The 19,166-nt window shown below is 40.6% G+C and overlaps 1 protein-coding gene across 1 annotated transcript in view; it reads left to right on the forward strand.

Annotated features, from left to right (window-relative positions):
* The window catches only part of PLBD1 (phospholipase B domain containing 1), a 39,723-nt gene that overhangs the window by 1,203 nt on the left and 19,354 nt on the right, over positions 1–19,166 (forward strand). Inside the window, exons 2-4 of the mRNA XM_062014097.1 lie at positions 8,270–8,489; positions 15,387–15,470; positions 17,301–17,439. Coding sequence (XP_061870081.1) covers positions 8,270–8,489; positions 15,387–15,470; positions 17,301–17,439 — 443 coding nt within the window. The remainder of the gene's footprint in view (positions 1–8,269; positions 8,490–15,386; positions 15,471–17,300; positions 17,440–19,166) is intronic.

Consider the following 19,166-nt stretch of genomic DNA (forward strand, 5'->3'; position numbering starts at 1 on the left):
CATGGTTTGTTTGGGAATCATTACAGCTGTGGATACTTCTGTGGTATCTAACTATGTGCTAGAAAAAATGTGCCAGTGAAGTATGAACATTGCATTATTACTATTTTTTTTAGTTTCAAAGTATGAAACGAGTTTGCCAGCAGCTGGAAGGGTGGGAAAAGGAGTCACTGAGAGAGGGAACTTAAGAGATACAGAGAAGGTATAGAGTATGTGAAAGCATAACTGCCTCTGGAAGATGAGTAAAGTGACAGAGCTGTTTGGAGCAGAATGGCCAGTAGAGAACTCTGGGTACCATTTGTACTGATGGCAATAGTAGGATTGTTGGGAAGCAGATCTCAGTAGGAAAATATCTACCTCTTGTGCTGCTTTCAGTGAATTCTGAAGATCTCAAGGGCTCGATTCGCTTATCTTCTAGGAAATTCCTAGTTGTTTTATTGAGTCAAAAGAAGGAGAAGTTCAGGTAGCAGTTGTTTTAATATATCCAAAATGTAACAAGTGTACCATTTTGAAGGGGAGTTGTAGTGAGCTGGGCCTCGATCTCTTCTCTCTGGTAATGAGTGATAGGACAGGAGGAAGTGGGCTCAAGTTGTGCCAAGGGAAGTTTAGATTGGACATCAGGAAGAACTTCTTCACCGAGAAGGTTACTCAGCATTGGAACAGGCCGCCCAGGGAGATGGTGGAGCCACCATCCCTAGAGATATTCAAAGGCTCATAGATGAGGTGCTGAGGGACATGGTTTAGTTTAGTGGCAGGCTTAGCAGTGTGAGGTTAGTGGTTGGACTTGATGATCTTAAAGGCCTTTTCCAACTGTAACAATTCTGTGAATAATGCACTCCTGTATTACTATAGTAAATTTCGCACCAGGGCTGTGAAAAAACACTTGGAACTTGGTAATCTGAAGTAAGTTTTAATTTTTGTTAATGTGAACTTCTGTGAATTTTTGTGGACAGTCCTACCTCATTTTGCAGACTTACTTTTCAAACTTTACCAGAACTGGCAAAAACTTTACTACTATATTAGCAGAATTGAAGGAAAGATCAACTACGAATTGGGCAGAAGAAGTGAAAGGAAGTTTAGGATATGAAGCTGTTAGAGCTAGTAGCTGACTGATTCCTCGTGTTGTAATTGATGTACTGGTAAAAAACTGCTAAGGAACAAATAGAAATGCCTTTAGGCTATTTAATGGAGAAAACTTGGCCTTTAGCAACGTGAATTGTCTAGATTACTTTTATTTTTGAATTGGTTTATTGTTCTTTAGCATTTTGAATCCTTTGAGGATTCTTCATCATACAATTTGGAAACTGTTTCTAGAGGATATTATCTGGTAAAAATGACATAGATTGAGAGACTACGAGATTAGCAAAGCTACTCATGGAACTGTTATTTTTATTTCCTCTGTGGATGACCTATACTGGGGAACCTGTAACTGTTTTGGCAAATCTTCTGCATTAGCTAAGATTTACTGTAAGTGTCCTTGTGAGCATGAGAACCATACAAGGTTCAGACTCATAGATCACATATGAATATCGTTTCTCTCTTGTGTAAGCGTGAATCACGGGATTAGGCCTCAAATAACAACAGGGTTTTTGGAGGCAAATTGAAAAATTACTTAGATTTGAAATATGTGAGGACGTAGGGTGAATTAAGGCCAGTAGAATAGAAAACACAGATCCCTTATATTCAAGCAGCAGAAGAAAATGTTTAGTCCTCTAATTGAAAATTACCTGGTTTCATGTTAAGTTCTTATGTGGTTTAAGTTAATCTCTAAAGAAGTCCTGAAGTACTTAACTTTTGTTTTGTAATGGATTCCAAGCAGAGCTGTACTTTGAAATCTCAGTTGTGCTTTAGAGATAGACAACCTTCTCTAAACCATTGAAAGAATGGTTCTAAAATTTGTATTGGGAAAGCAGGGCAAGCTCTACCAAATTACAAAATGGAACAGAAACCTCAAATATTCCTTGTTATGATTGATCTGAAACATTGAAATACTATACCATGATAATACAGTCTTTACTACTGAACCTTAGCTATAGGAGAGGGTATACTGAAAAGAGGAGATATGCAACTTTGTGCTAGATTTTTTTTGTGTTATGTGTGTTTCTGAGTTGTGCAAAACTAGTTTTCAGTGAAACAATACAGTGATAGCTTCATCATTTAGTGGAAAGTGTATAGGTGGAATCTACAAAGTGCGTCTGAATCCTTCTCCAAAAAGAAGCTTCACATCTGAAAAGCAATAGATAAAAATAAGCATGCAAAATGTAGGTAAAAAACGTCAGTTATGGAAACCAGTGGTTTTCCTGTTATTAGGAGATGCTTAGGGTTGTTAATTTAGCTTATTACATGAAACCTGTATTAATTCTCACCCTCAGACCTTGTAGCTCTTTAGTCTGAAAGGAAAAGGCATTTCTGTTAATTTCTCTAATTAGGAAGTCCAATAGCCTGTCTTTGTATTATGTATGTTTCAAAACCAACTTGTGGCTGGGAAAGCATAAGGAAAAGCAGCTGTTACATATTGCAGAATAAATCTTGCTGCTATTCTAAAGGCATGATAGGTGATATTTTTGTAGGTATAACTTAATATTAGTGACAGTTATCAAACAGTGCATTTGTTAGATAGTCTTGGGACTTTTCATTGTACTGCTATTTTTTTCTTCCTTATCTTCTCTGTCCATTCTATTCTTTCATTACAAGTTACTGCTACTCTTTCATGTCCTCTTTGGCACCTGCTCTCCTCATTGTTTGATCTTCCCTCAGGCTTCTCAGTATTGCCTTTAATCGATTTCTCAATTTCTCATTAATGTGGTTGTACTCCACTCTTCTGCTCCTACCAAATAAGACAAGCTCCACAGATGCCTGTATTAAGCCCAAAAGGTAGAGAACAGATTTGATGTTTCAGACAAAAACCCAAGGGGACTGTCTTCTGTCTCCTCCTCCTAACCATTGCTGAAATACCTTCATTCCCCTCCCCCCCCCCATTATTTAGGGTATGATCTTGGTAAAAAGCAGGTACTGCTCACCTCTTGAAGAACTCTCCCAACTGTAATCCTTGTTTCTGAATCTCTATTTGGCAGACACACTGATGTATTTGAGGAAAGGTTCCTTCCAGTCTCTGGTGACCACTGAAAGGAGAAGGAGCACTGTTTACTTTCAGGCTTATGTTGTCATTGCAGTTCTCTACTTCTCTCTCCCACTGTAAAGTGCACTGGTGGATGTGGTGGAACTGCACATGGTTAATGCTGTGTGGTTCTCCCGACTGGCTGGCTGCATGGAGGGGAACAGTGACTCTACTGACCTGCCCTGTCCCCAGGGGTTTTCAGACATTCATCACAGTAAACGGTGTGCTTTGCCTTATTTTTTAGGTGATTCTAAGCAATACTGTCATGCAATAGCCACAGATTATCACAGTCTTTTCTGTTCTTCACAGTCCTGAGAGCGGGCAATAGGCTGAAATACTTGACAGCATTCTCAATTACACGCTGGAAGGTCTTAACTTTGACGATAAAAGGATGATTTGTAGATTCATGGAGTCAGTGCATTTCATGTGTATGTAAGAAGTTACCAATATACATACTGGGATAAGAGATGCTAGGGCCTCTCCAAAAGTAAATGTAAAAATGCTAGCATTGTTCAAGAGGAAGGTTCTTGTTGTTGCAGGATGCATTTGGGATTGTTTGGAAATACAGATATACAAGGAGCAGCTGCGTATTCCATGTTATACTTCAGTTCTGGATGTGGTTTTTTTTGGTAAAGGTAGTACTGCTGGTTTAGATGAACACAAATTAAAATGGTAATAGACTGGGTGATAACAAATGCTTCAATTATGCAGTACCCTAAACGTGTTTTAAGTATACACAGATTTAAAAGCTGGTAGTTTTGACTCCATCTGTAGCAAGATAAAGACGTCTTCTAAATTCTAATGAATACTCTGTGATTACATATATGTTCCTTGAAATAAACACAACAATTTCACGTGTAGGTATTTTGACACTTTAGACCAGGGTGATTAGATTTGCAAAAAACAACATAAAAATTAATGAAATGAGATGATGAGTGAATGAGTTGAGGAGACAAAAAAATGTAATGGGAAATGGTGTTTTCCAGCATCATTAAGCCACATGTATGACAGCTACCTTGATACTGTTCTTCTAAAGGCCCCTCCAGCTTTGTTGCAAATTAACCCTGTAATTTAATGTTTTCCCTTCTCTCCTGTCCTCTTCTAGTCCTGGTTTTCTTCAGTTTAAATTTGTCACGTAGTGAAGCTGGGGCAGGACAAACTCCAAGGGTAATTTGAAAGTTTGTTCTGGCTTTTGAAAACAGCTTTGCATGCTCCTGCTCTGGCAGAGCATAAAACAAAGAAACGCAGCCTGCCGTGTAAGAATATCGTTGTCAGATCAGTCTGTCTGGCACTGGCATCAGCCTTCTTTTAAAAAAGAATGCAATGGCTCTTTTGCTTTAGGCAGAAGAAAATTTCTTTGTCATACCTATTTAGTCTGTGGGCACTAATAACAATACCCAGCTGCCCTGGTTCCTCTTGACTACTCACCATCTTTCCACAGTGTATTGAAGAGGTGGAAAGAAGATAACATTTCCCCCTACTTTATTCTTGCCCTTTTTACCCGTTTCTCAGTTGTCTTTGTGTACTGGGCACGTGGCCTGTCTCCTCTGTGCTCTGCAGAGGGCTGTTTGGTTGGAATCACCCTTCCCTTTTATTGCTAGACAGGTTAGTTGTGTTCTGTGCCTATCTCTTGCACCACTTCTTCACAGGACCTCCCTTTCCCTGACCTCTTTGCTTCTGTGAGCTTTAGCTGTGTAAGATGGCCTTTGGCTTTCTTCAGTGGTGACTGTTATCAGCTTGCTTCTCTCTTTATAGTTAGATTTTTCAGTCTGACTGATTCTCATGTTTACCCTTAAGCTAAAGTAGCAATTGCCTCATGTATTACTATAAAGTAGTTAAGGAGACAACAGTAAAGTAAGATTATAGCTGTTTGAAGTTATCCAAAGTCTGTCATGTCTCAGTCCTTTAAATAACCTCAGTACCTGGCAGATGACAAACATGTTTTTAAACACTGTGTTCCAAGTCGCTGAAATGACTTCATCTCTAAATAAAGAGTCCTGTAAAAACTTCTATTCATAGAATGGAGGGAAAAAAACCCCAACTAGCTCTTAACCTATTACAATTCTGTTCTTGCTAACATTTTTCCTGTTCACAGGAGAAGTGTCTTTAGCACATCATGAAGACCAATATAGTGCTTAGTGGCACAAAGTCTAGCTGGAGGCCAGTAACTAGTGGTGTCTGCCAGCTGTCACTACTGCAATCTGGGTGAGGGCAGCAAGTTTGCTGATATTACAGAACTGGGAGGAGTGGCTCCTACAGCTGAGTCACACTGCCATCCAGAGAGACCTCAACAGGCTGCAGAAATGGGCTGATAGGAGCCTCATGTAGTTCAACAAAGGAAAATGCCAAGTCCTGCCCCTGAGGAGGAATGACACCATGTACCAATACGTGCAGAAGGCTGACAATATCCCCATGCCCTTTTCTGCAAAGTTGCTTTGGGTCCTGGTGGATGCCAAGGTGAATCTGAACCACCAATGTGCCTTTGTGGCAAAAAAGAATGTCTCCTGAGCTGCATCAGGAGGAATGTTACCAGCAGGTCAAGGGAGGTGATCCTTCCCTTCTACTCAGCATTAGTAAGGAGATGACTGGAGCACTGTGTCCAGTTCTGGGCTACCCAGTACAAGGGAGATCCAGAGCTACTGGAGAGACTGTGACAAAGAGCTATGAAAGTCTAATGGAGACTGGAGCATTTCATGTGAGGAATATCTGAGAGAGCTGGAACTGCTCTAACTGGAGAAGAGAAAGTGCAAGAGGGATCTCTTCAATGTGTAAAAATAATTGAAAGAAGAGAGTAAAGAAGACGGAGCCAGATTCTTTCCACTGGCACCCAGTGACAGGACCAGAGTCAATGAGCACAAAACTGAGATGCACAAGTTTCCCTCTGAACATCAGGAGATACTTTGCTATGATAGTGAGCAAGCACTGGTACAGGTTGTCCAGAGAGGTTGCAATAATCTCCGTCCCTCGAGATGCTTTAAAGCCATTAGGACATGATTCTAGGCAACTTGATCTAGATGATTCTGCTTGAGAAGAAGGATTGGGTAAGATGACCTCCAGAAGTCCCCTCCAACTTCAGCCCTTCTGTAATTATCAGTAAGACACAGTTTTAGCTGTTACTTGCTGGAACACTAGAAGAGAACAGCTTTCTGGCTGTTGAATGACGCAGATTGTTCAGCAGTCTGGTATGATGGATTAAAACTGACTTAAAAGTACTGAGTAACTGCTATTTCAGAAAGTGTGGAATACTGAATAAAGTGAGTGCATTTAATTGGAAATCAAACTAGCTGCTTAATTACAAACATTTTACAGCTTTTACAAGAGCACCGTGCTGGCATTATATTGCTTTTTTAAATAGTTCCCATATCATAGCATGTGTATGAAGTATTCTGTGTGAGATCATCTAGAATTAGATCTAGCTCTCTATTTTGCAGCTGTTACGGGCATGACACACAAAATGAATTATTGTAGAGTAGTAACCAAATTGTGATTTCATGCTATACAGTGACAGGGCTAGTTGCCACACGCTGGAGAATGGTCAGGGGAACAAAAACATTGCTGGTTTCTCAGTAGTTGTGTTTATAAATTTACCCCTTAAAGCTTTTAAAATAATTCTGGGAACTCTGGTTCATGATTTTTGGACTCTCTTCACTTGCAATGCTGTAGTAGTGATTTGATCAGTCATGAATAGAGGTTTGATGTAATCTTACGTAATTCTGAGCAGTCAAGTGCCTTTCCTTTCTGTTCATTTCACGTTTTGGATCGTTTCTATTCTGTCTGGGTGATAAGGATTGTGTGTCTTAAAGGACTGCATACCTGTGGTCCTTTTGTCTTGATCCACTGTCTGTAATCTGCTGAGTTTGGACTGATGGACTGAGGCCAATTACATGAGGTTCAACCAGGCCAAGTAGTGGGTCCCACACTTGAGCCACAACAACCTCACCCAATGCTACAGCTTTGGGAATGTGTGGCTGCAGAGCTGCCTGGAGGAAAAGGACTTGGGAGTGTTGACTAACAGCCACCTGAACATGAGCCAGCAGTGTGCCCAGGTGGCCGAGAAGGCCAATGGCATCCTGGCTTGGATCAGAAACAGTGTGGTCAGCAAGACCAGGGAAGTGATTGTCCTTCTGTACTTGGCACTGGTGAGGCTGCACTTCGAGTGCTGTATTCAGTCTTGGGCCCCTCACTACAAGAAAGACACTGAAGTGCTGGAGTGTGTCCAGAGATGATCAGTGAAGCTGGTGAAGGGTCTGGAGCACAAAGCTGATGAGGAGCAGCTGAGGGAGCTCGGGTGGTTTAGCCTGGAAGAGGCTGGGGGGAGAGGTGATCACTCTGCAGCTACCTTGAATGGAGGTTGTAGCAATGTAATGAGTGATAAGACAAGAGGAAATAGCCTCAAGTTGCACCAGGGATGGTTCAGATTGAGGATTATGAAGAACTTTTTCACTGAGAAGGTTGTTAAACACTGGAACAGGCTGCCCAGGGAGGTGGTGGAGTCACGATTACTGGAGGTATTTAGAAGACTCATAGATGAGGTGCTGAGGGACATGGTTTAGTGGTGGGCTTGGCAGTGTGAGGTGAGTGGTTGGACTTGATCTTAGCATCTTTTCCATCCTAACAGTTCTATGATTCTGTGAGTTCTAGTGCTGCTGTTCTATAGTGCCACATCCAGAGATTAGTTGCATGGGGAGACAGCTTAGAAAACTTATAGCCTTTTGAATCTTTATGTGGAAAACAAAGTCAACGGTAGTTTAGAATTCTTTGCAGTTGTTGAGGCACACTGTCTTCTAAACTTTCTTTCAGTAGGATTTCTATGTTTTCTTCTGGGTCAGGTAAGGAAACACTTTTATGAGTTTTTTGTAAGACTTGTCTGTGTTGGAGTGCTGTACTTAAAGATTTGTAGATAATTTCCAGAAGACTTACATGAGACTACTTAGCTGTAAGCTTTTGTCTTGGTAGAACTCCAGTTAGGTCTCACGTCAGTTCTCAGTACATAAACGTTAGTGTCTCTCGCCATAGTAAAACTAAACCTGATGGAAAGGGATCAAATAAACTTTTCTAAATTGCCAAAATACTGTCTTGACATTTCAGTATTAGATAGGAAATGTCTACTTGTGTTTGTTTATTTCCTTTGTCCCCTTTTCTCCTCCACCATAGAAATGCGCTATGCAACCCTGTACTGGAACAAAGCTCAAAAAACACTTCAGGTCAAGAATATACTGGACAGGAGTGGAGATGCCTATGGCTTCTACAACAACACTATACAGACAACAGGCTGGGGAGTTCTGGAGATCAGATCAGGTTATGGCAGGCAGACCTTAAGCAATGAAGACATCATGTATGCAGCCGGCTTCTTGGAAGGCTATCTCACAGCTCCGTAAGTACCTCAGGAAGCAACTCAACTTATGACGCTTCCAGTGGATTTATGTATACTTGTGTTTAATTTGTTTTTTTCCTTCCCCTCAATTCCCATCCTTCTAAACTAAGTGTGCATTTTGCATTTGTGTACTGCTCTTTTAATTAGCAGCAGGTATGAAGTATAGCATCTTCATTATGGGGTCAAAATATGCCCTTTTCTTCTCATCCTCTACAGGCTCTCCTAACACCTTGGTGAGACAGATAAGTACTGTGTCTGTATTGCTGGTTAAGTGATGTAATCACAGAATAGCATATGTGTGAGGAAGTGCATGAGCCCCATGTTGTAAATAATTACAAAGTTATCCCCCTAGCCGTAGTTAGGTGACTGATAAACAACAGCTGAGACAATTGAGAGCAGATCAGGCAGGGAGAGATGTTGCTAGCAAGGTCTACAGGATTGTCTTAAGGAGTAATGTTTGTCAGTAACAAAGCACTTTGAGGGACAGAGTAGAGGAATCCTAGAGTTCTGAGGGCACTGTGTGTACTCCAGACAGGAATGAAAAGGAAGTACATGAGAGACCTGGGTTTATGTTGTTGGATTATTTGGCATGAGAGAATATTGTTATGCACTATGCAGTCAGTTTATATAAACTATGTTTGGATCTGGGGGATGCTAGTATTACATTTAGAATATTGTTAAAATTGAGTATTGCTAATCAGATATTTTTTCAGGTGTACTTATCTTTAAGTGGTTAAGTTTAAGTTTTGTCAGGCTACCAAATCCATGGTAAATCTAGGTAATGTTCTAGTAGCAACAACCTACACTCTATCCCCCTTCTGCCTCCACAGTAGACTAAGTCTTCCTGGATGTCTTTTAAGCAGTCTTCAGTATATGCCCATTCTTGTAAGCATGATTTGAATGTGAAAGTGTAGGGATTTTGATGTCTTAGTCTGTGCTTAAGTTTACAAGAGGGAATTTTTTCCCCTTTGTTTTTTCCATGGATGTTCAGAGAAGTGAAAGTACTCACAAGTTATTCTACTCAAAGCTTTTGTCTTCTCTAGGTTAGGTGCTTACTGAGGTTGGTGGGTTTTGTGTGGATTTTTTTCTTTCTTTTTGAAGAAGTCCACTGAGGAATCCTCTGACAGTGTAAAACTTGAAAATGCTTACCATTATTAAAAGACTATCAGATACTGCACATACTATCTGAATTTGGGTTTTGGTTATCTCTTTGCTCTATTGTCCATCTGTACCTGCAGTGGAAGCATATTTCTCACTATGAGTTCATAGAATCACAGACTGGTAGGGGTTAGAAGGGACCTTTAGAGATCATCCAGTCCAACTCCCCTGCAGAAGCAGGTCCACCTAGATCAGGTCGCATAGGAACATGTCCAGGTGGGTCTTGAAGACCTCCAAGGAAGGAGACTCCACACCCTCCCTGGGCAGCCTGTGCCAGGGCTCCCTCACCTCAACAGTGAAAGAGTGTTTTCTTATATTTAAATGGAACTTTTTGTGTTCTAGCTTCATCCCATTGCCCCTTGTCCTGTTGCTAGATACCATAGAAAAAAGGGATGTCCCAACCTCCTGACACCCACCATTTAGATATTTGTAAATATTAATAAGATCCCCCCTCAGTCTCCTATTTTCTAGACTAAATGGCCCCAGGTACTGCAGCCTTTCCTCGTATGAAAGATGTTCCAGTCCCCTGATCATCTTGGTGGCCCTGTGCTGGACTCTCTCCAGAAGTTCTCTGTCCCTCTTGAGCTGGGGAGCGCAGAACTGGACACAGTACTCCAGATGAGGCCTCACCAGAGAAGAGTAGAGGGGGAGAAGAACCTCCCCTGACCTGCTGGCCACACTCTTCTTGAGTTATGAATATAAACTTTTTCTGTCAGATCTTGTAAAGCTATTTTGGATAAAGAGGGCTTCTCTTTGAAGTGGAGAATATGTACTGAAAATGTTCTAGCTAAGGAGCAGAGGTGAAACAGTGATGTACTTCCCTGACCCTTGAGAAGACTGAGAACCTGCTACTTCAGGTTTTAGCTGAATGACCTTGGTGTTTTTTTTTTATTCTGCAGATTGCAACTAATGAATCCTCTTACACAATCTGTTTACAGTTTCCCAAACCTCATGAGTAGTAAGAACTCACCAAGTTTGCAAATGTTAAAATTGTTCTCAGAGCATTTCTCCTTCTTTATCTTGTCTAAATATTCACACAATCCTGTTTAACATGTAGACAGATATTCTTTCTTGGGAACAGTTACACAAGTCTTCTGAAGTAAAACTCGACAACAGTCTTTCCCAATCTGTAACTGTTCCCATCAGACTGCTTGGCCCATTCTGCCTGCCATCAGGGAAGCTCTCTAGCACTATTGTGACTTCTTCTATGAGAAGATGTCTCTAAATGTTTGTCCTGGTTTTGGCTGGGATAGAGTTAGTTTTCTTCCTGGTAGCTGTTACAGGACTGTGTTTCAGGTTTGTGCTGGAAAGTGTTAATAATACAGAAATGTTTTAGTTATTGCTGAGCAGTTCTTGCTCAGCACCAAGGGCTTTTCTGCCCTGCCAGTGAGGAGGCTGGAGGTACACAAGTAGCTGGGAGGAAGCATGGCCAGAACAGCTGACCCAAACTAGCCAGAGGGTTGTTCCATACCACAAAATGTTGTGCTTGGTATATAGTCTGGAGGCAGTGGCAGGCAGAGACAGATCACTGCTTGAACATCGGTCAGCCAGTGGAGAGCAACTGCATTGGGCATTGCTTCTTTTGGGCTTTTTTCCTCTGGGTTTTATGTCTCTCATTTTTGTTATATTCCTTTTCATTATTACTATTAATATTATTACTATTATTATTGTTATATTAATTTTACTAACTAAAATGTCCTTATCTCAAGCCACGAGTTTTCTTCTTCCACTGAGTGGGGGCAGGGGGAGTGAGTGAATGACTGGGTAGTGCTTAGTTGCTGCCTGGGATTAAACCACAACAGCAGCCTCATTCTGCTTTTACAGACATCAGTGCTCACAGTAGTTGCACACAGTTCAACCTTCCATTTTAGAAATTTGGTAGCAACAAGGGAGATTGTAGCTTTGTGTTTTGGCTGTGTTGAAGGCTTTATTTGTATCAACAGCCACTTAGCAACCAGAGTGATGATGCTGGTGCCACTTGCCTGTGCAAGCACCACCTTGGGTGGCTCTGGCACAGCCTCCCAGTGTGAATATGTTGAGTATGCTTGGCAAATGAAGTGCCCCCTAACGCATTGCTACCTGTGGCCTGAACAACTCCAACATCTCCAGCCATCTGTTTTTGGCAATGGTTCCATGAAGTAGAAACTGCAAAGCAGCTCTGCAGAAACACTGAAATTCTACCAGGAAGAGCTCTGTTATGATGCATTACTGGGAAGGATACATTGCAAGCCTGATACCAAGTTGAAGTACAGGTTCCTGCAGAAGCTGTCTGGTGAGAAGGAGCTCCAGCTTGACAGTGCCTGCAATTTGGAGATCTCCAGGAATTCTTGGCTAGCTTAGTTCTTGCATTACATCCTAGGGCATGAAGGAGGGTTTCTAGATACAGCTAGGCCTCATGATGTAAGCAAAAGAGTGACAACATATATCTCCTAAAAGTGTACACTTTGTCCTTAGAAAGAAAGAGCTTAAGCAGAATGTAAGATGACCCGATTTAAAACAAACCAAAAACCCCAAACATGCTGGGACTGTCCTGTCTCAGGTTACTGAGAAAGAATTAACCTCAGCTCTAGCCATATAGGTCTGTGATAGAAAAAGCAATAACTGAATTAGATCTATTTACCAGTGAGGATAGAAACACACACCTTTTTGAGAGCATGATTCATCTTTCTAGTGTCAGCACCTGATTCTGCACTGTAGCTTTCTATTTTGAAAACACGTAGTCAGGGGTGGAATAAATCTAATTCTAGCATCTACAGTGGCTGGAGATCAGCCATTTGTTTTTATCGCCAGTCTTTCATCTCTCTGTAAGGTCCAGTCCTATCATCCTGCCAAAAATGTTTGTTCTGGTTTTCTTGGGCATCAGTTCCCTTCCCCCATTCCAAACAGAACTGTTAATGAGGCCTCATTTTACTTGGGGAATGGCAGAGCAAGTCCAAATCTGTGACATTAAGCACATACTTTTAATCAGTTCCAGCTGTGACGTGCCAGGTGCCTAAGAGCAGTATTTAAATTCGAGGCAACAGTAATTGTGCTCTTTTTTTTTTTTTCTGATATAGCCTCAGCTGACCTGAGTCCTGTCATCTTCCTCTGTAATTTGAAGAAGTAGGGCTCTGCTTTGCTGTTTGTAGACTTTGAATTCTCGTCCCAGCTTTGTAATTGCCGTGTGTTTGGTCTTAGATACAGCTGTAAAGCCTTACCTTACTATAATGATCCAATTTGCTTCAGAGGATAATAGCCTTACAAAACACGTAAGCCATGCACACAGAAGCTTTGTTAAAGAAGAAAAAAAAAAACCAAACAAAAAACAAGCCATGAAAAACCCCAGGGCAACTAAGGGAAAAATTCTCAATAATCTTGGGCATTTAGACAACAGAAATCAATTCCAAGAACTGTATGTTCTCTGTTGGCATACACAAGAGGGAAGGCCCTTAAAGAAGCTGTTTTCAGTCCCCTGATTCTGAACTAACCCAATCTCTACATCAGTCATCACAGCTTAAAGATACTGCCTTGTGTTGCATAACCTTTGAGTGCCAAATGAGAGTAGAGCTGATGGTTGAACCTAGAAGCCTGATCATCTGTCCTGGTCAGTGATCAGAGTAGTATCCTGGTTCTTTTATCCTTTTCATCTTGTTCTCATCCCTAAAAGACCATCTTCCACGTGGACTGTCTCGTGCCATTTGTACCTCTTCTCTAGTGCCATGAGAACTCTGACTTGTAGTTTGGAGTATCTTGCACTATAATTTCCTTCCTAAAATTACTTCAGGTTTTTATTTGCCAAATTCTCTGTGACTACAGGGATGGAGAATATTAATCTATCTCTTCAATTTTCTTGCCCTCTTCAAGGAGGAAGTTATGATTTTGGCGTGTAGTCTAGAACTAACATTAATGCTCTACCAGCATTTTCACAAAAAGTGTAATGGTGTGAGGCTGCTGAATGCTCCCCTCTCTTGCCCCAGCACCTTCCTCCCAAACCCCCAACTTGTGTCTGCCCAGGCACTGACCAGACCGTCGTGCATCAGTTCATTTACTAACACAGTAAAAAAAAAAAAAAGAGAGAGAATAAGACCGGCATAACAGAACCAAACCCCCCAAAAAAACCCCAAACATGCTGTGACTGTCTTATCTCACGTTACTGGGGAAGAATTTGTCTTAGGTAGGTCCAACTATATAGGTCTGTGGTAGAAAATGCAATAACTAAGGTAGAACTGTTTACCAGTTGCCCCACCTCTGTTGCTTATCTGCCTACATAACAAACTACAACAAAATATATTCCCTTTTTTGATGGGTTAGTGTTTTACCTGAATGAATGCTGACAATTATATTTGATAGTTGGAATGGTACCAGATCTGAGACAAGGCAGCAGGGTAAATGCAATCAGGTACAACTGTGAATGGGGCAGGGGACAGAAAGAGAGGGGAGAAGGTAAATGCATGATTCTCTAATTATCAGCAAACCATTCAGTCATCTCTGGCTATATTCTCAAATTATGCTCTGAGGGAAAATGGGAACAGCTCTTATCTGTATCCCTCTGAGGAAGTTGCCCTCATGAGTTTTAATACAGGAAATTCTGTCTTGCTAGCTTGTGCTTTCCTTGAGTTCTGATATTTATTTCTCGGTTCTGTTTTCTTATTCTCAGCACTTGATAGGAGCTAATTTTACTGATGACTGATGTAGTTCTCCTAACTCCAGACCTCAGCAAAATAATTTTCTGTTGATTTCCAACTGTAACTAAATGTTCCCCTCCTCTCTTCCTTTTAAATGTATTTCTTTTTTATTTAGTATCTGGAAAAAAAGATTAAGTTTAACCCAAATTCTGAAATGTTGCTAGGAGAAAAAACTGGCAGAATGAGAAAATCCAAAAGTTCTGTTTTGGCTTGAATCAGATGATGATGCTTGACCTAAAATGGAAGGATGATTTTAACTTGGGCAAGTGGGCTCTTGAGAAATTTTTGGCAGTTGATATCATCTTCAAATATCAAGTGCTTCCCTTTTAAGAAAACAAACAAAGACCAGCCAATCAACCAAGCAGAAGAAAAAAAATCCCCACAACTTTTGTTGCTTTTGGTTAATGGGGATGAAACAGCTAACTGAGTTAAACAACAACAACAGAAAAATCACAATCGTTTTAGCCTTCAAAAAGCTAAATCTGTTCAGGCCTGGCATAAGTGGGAATTTCTATGAGAACACTTAAGATCAACATATACTTGCTTTAAAACAGTTTTAGCTTAATTGGTAAGGATGGAACATGGTTAATGGTAAGTAAATCTTGCTAGATTTCAGGCTGAAATTCTCTCTCTCGACTCAGTCAGCAAGTTGTGGTTTCCTCACTTCTTTGAGGAGAACCACTTCTTGGTTCCAAATAGAATAGGTCTCCAGTAAACTATTTTTGCTATGATTTAAATTAATGTGCTAAGGCTTTCAAGATGCTTCTGGCCTACAAATACTCCCTGAACGTGAAGTTTTGGCAGGAAGTAATTCAGGCTCGTTCTTGCATCTCTTTACATTGTACAGCAGTTTGATCAGATGTTAGCAAGGTAATTTATTTGTAGTTAAATTTCAGCAATCCATTTGTGTTAACTTTGCTGTTTGTCAAGCATTAAAGATATGAAGTAGTTTCTCTGACTAGGAGAAGCTTACTTTGTGGACTGTGGTGCTTGTCTTTCAATGCTTGTTGACCAATGGGTGGTAAAGCAAAAGGAAGATGCAAAAAAACCCCTTCTACTTCTCTTGTTTTTTCAGGCACATGTATGACCATGCTGCAAACATGTACCCACAGTTAATTAAGAATCCTGCTGTTCGAAGTGGAGTTCAGAATTTCATGGCGTATGTATTTTATTGTTAGAAAATTATTTATTCAAGACTTGGGGTTGGATGGGGACAGAATTTTCAAGGGTATTTTATTCTCTTCCTTGTGGGCTGAAGAAAATGTGTGCTTCCTTTCCTTCTGATTGAATACCATTAGTGTGAAAAAACATAATTCTAAACATACATGGAGAAGGGCATATACCCTTCTCTCATTCTGATGCTTTCAAGGAAATGCTTACAGTGATTGCTACAAAGGATTGAGGATAATGCCAATGAATTCTGAATGTCGTTCTCATCAAAATCCTGTTACCAAAAGCTGGTATTTTGAATGTTACACTGAACAGCGTGGTCTCATGGCACCTTAATCTTTTTCAGATTTGTGTATCCTTTCCTTCTTCTGTTAGCTTAGCATTTTGTATACTCTACCACTGACGTAAGTTCAAATCACAAAAGTCCTGATTCCCTTTTCTCTTCAGCTGTGCAAATCAAAAGTAACTCTGCTCAAATAATGCAGCTACACTGGTGGCAAACTGCAAGTGGGAGAAGAACCAGGCTGGTACTCAACTGTGATTACTACTTATTTATATTTCCTTAGACTTATGTTTTCTTCCACTACAGGTACTTCTGTGAAACTTTGGTCGTGTCTAGGCACTATTTTTTCTTTTTCCCTTGTCTTGTACTTTCTGCTAAGGGGTTATATAGCTGACTAATTCTGTTATTGGTACCCATATATAATGTTGATTTGTTTTAGCTTAACCAAGAAGGGAAAAAAAATCTTAGTGCTCGCTTACTGTCATTCTTCAGCATTGCTGTCCTCCTTGTGAGAAAATAATTTTTCTGTTGCATATGTCCTGGACTCCTGCATGGCTGCCTTATTTAATAGCAGTTTTACAATATGGGCTGCTACATTGTCCTGACAGTTTTTAGCCCTGAACGGTCTGACCGTATCCTTGTATTTCCTCTGACATACTTCTTGCATCTTGTTACGTCCAGAAAACTAAATCTGTCTGATTTTGTCACCCATAGACTGCTGGAAGAGTTTGCTTCCTTGCCAGGTTCATTCTCTGTTATTTTTCTGTATTTTTTTCTTTACTCTGCTGAATGTGATGCTGGATGGATAGATACAGGAAGATGGAAGAGGCCAGAATCTGGTCCAGACTTACTCTAACCACCATGGTTCTTCTGTGGCCTTTTGCATACAGCAAAGGAGGGAACTCTGGGAGATCCTTATGAAGTTGGCTGCTCTTACCCTAGGGTTTGTTCACCTTGTGTTGCCTTATGCTCTAGACCTGAGTTACTTGCCTAGTAACCTCTTGATTGTATTTGGCACATGGGATGGTTGTGTTTGGCCTCTCACCTTTTCCTCAGAGGAGGATAGCAATGGTTCTTAGGCAGTGTTTGAGCACCAACAGTAGCATGCCTTCATTGCACTTGTAGGTAGAGGAGAGAAATAGGCTCTTCAAAGGTCAGTCTATTTTATCCTCAAATGGACGTCTAAAGGACAATGGTTCATCTGACCTATCAAATGCTTGTTTCCCTTTACTGAGCGTAGGGGGGTATTAGATCTGATGTAGCAGAGTCCCCCACAGAGGTGGAGCACACCTTATTCTTTGATGCTAAAGTCTGGCAGAGGCACACTAGGGCACAGTAGGGCATCTTGCATGGATCTGAACATTTACACCCACAGGATATAACATATATGTCTGCAGGATTTCCAAAGCATGATTTACCTCAAAATAATAGGAAGGTTGGATCATCTGGATCATAATACATCTGTCCCTTCCCTACATTAGCAATTATACTCAAAAACAGAAACAAGAAAACCCCAACCTGTTTGTTCCTCTACAGGAAACAAGATCAATGGACAAGACAACAAATCAGAAATAATAAGGATGACCCCTTTTGGAGGCATGCTGGCTATATTATTGCACAGTTGGATGGTCTGTACATGGGAGCCCTCGAGTGGGCTAAACTACACAAACAAAGAGTAAGATTACTGCATCTCTTTTTCAGTAGCTGGGGATGGGATGTCAGAGGACAAAGATGGGAGAAGGGAATCTGATATTTAAGAAAAAGGAAAAAAGAAGGGCAATTAGTGGCAAGCACTAATTCTGCGTGCCATTTTGCAGAAACTTCAGTGGCTGTGTTCAATGTGGACTATGTGACTGAGCACTTGGATCATGTCACCACAAAACCTTTGCACTGGATTTGAATCCCTGGTTGCTCACGTGCTGATTAGATTGGGGTGGCTTTTGTATCCACGTTGTGACTGTTGGAAGCACAGATATTTCTGAAGAGCTTGCTCCTGTTACTTTACAATTGTTATTGAGCAAATGACCCTCTAGCTATAAAAAGTAGCTGCAACAGCGTGAATCAACATGTAGGGAGTGTATTTAAGCTTTTGTTCTCATTTCAAATCTTCAAAGCCTCTATTTTGGAGTATGTTTTATGTTGCTAAATGTCTTCTCCTTTTCTTAAGTCTCCCATTACCAAATATGTGGTCAGTGCTTTGGCTAGCCAAATAGGGTGTGCTTTTTTTTTTTATTGTGTGGGTTTTTTTTTTTGGTTTCCTGCTTTTTCAAATTCAGTTGGAACTGTGTTCCAGATCATCAGCTTGTGTGCAATAGCAGAGCTCCTTTGGCTCATTGTAATTACAATGCTGTCCTTAAATCTAATTTCTATTAGGCTTCTCAATGTGAGAGGGAGGATTTGGGTAATTGTAGTTGATCCCTTTTGTTTTGGTTTAACCATATCAAGAATTTAGAGAACTTGGAAGTGCTAAACAATAAACATTTGGGATTTAGTAAAATGCACATCACTTTCTTGTGTAGAATTTGGGGTTTTCGTGAGTGGGGAATTGGCTCAAACTGAAAGACAAGACTGCAGTAATGGAAAGATCCATCCTGATGGTTCCCTTTCATAACACCTGTGTCTGAAAAGCCCTGCAAAGCTCATAATTTTGTTTTTTGGCCGCTTCAGAATCCTTTAGATTCAGATGGGAGAGGAGAAAGTGCTAGTTGATGCCTGAACTATTTCTTTACATTAGGCATGTCCTACCTGCAACATATATTCCATAACACTTGTTTATTTAACTGTGTGTTTGATACTAAAAAACACCAACCTCTGAAGTGACCAAGTAATTCTTAATCTTCTTTTCAAGATATTTAGTGCAAGTTCACATATAGGATTCAGTCTGAAATATGTGTCATCTATGTTTGAATTAAATGCAGTGGGTATATATAGTTGGGTTTTTTTCCCAAAGGTGCCTGGAGCAGATGATGGTATTTATTTCGCATCCTTCCTGTGCCATTCACAGTTTTACCTTTTGGCATTACCATCTATGTTGGGATCTCTGTGTTTTTATTAAAAGCAGGAATTTTCTCCATGTATGTGTCTATCACTTGAGATGGTGCTGTATGTTCCTCTGCTGGCCACAGCCAGTAAGTTAACATCAGCCTGTCACCTTTTAGTACAGTTTGGACAGCTGCTTTTCCCCCTATGTATTTGGACTTCCTTGGCATCAACATGATACCTGACGGCTCTGCAAAGGTACATGCAGTTCACTTTGATGGATACCATGCTCCTTTTCAAATATTTTTTGTGAGATTAGGCTACAGCAGTACTATGTGCATACATATTTACTGCTGTTAAGATCCCCTTCAGGAAAAGAGGAGCTTAAAGATTGTTGCTGTGAGCTTACACAGACAATTAAAA

The sequence above is a fragment of the Colius striatus genome, chromosome 1 (genome assembly GCF_028858725.1).
Source record: "Colius striatus isolate bColStr4 chromosome 1, bColStr4.1.hap1, whole genome shotgun sequence".
Lineage (NCBI taxonomy): Eukaryota > Metazoa > Chordata > Aves > Coliiformes > Coliidae > Colius > Colius striatus.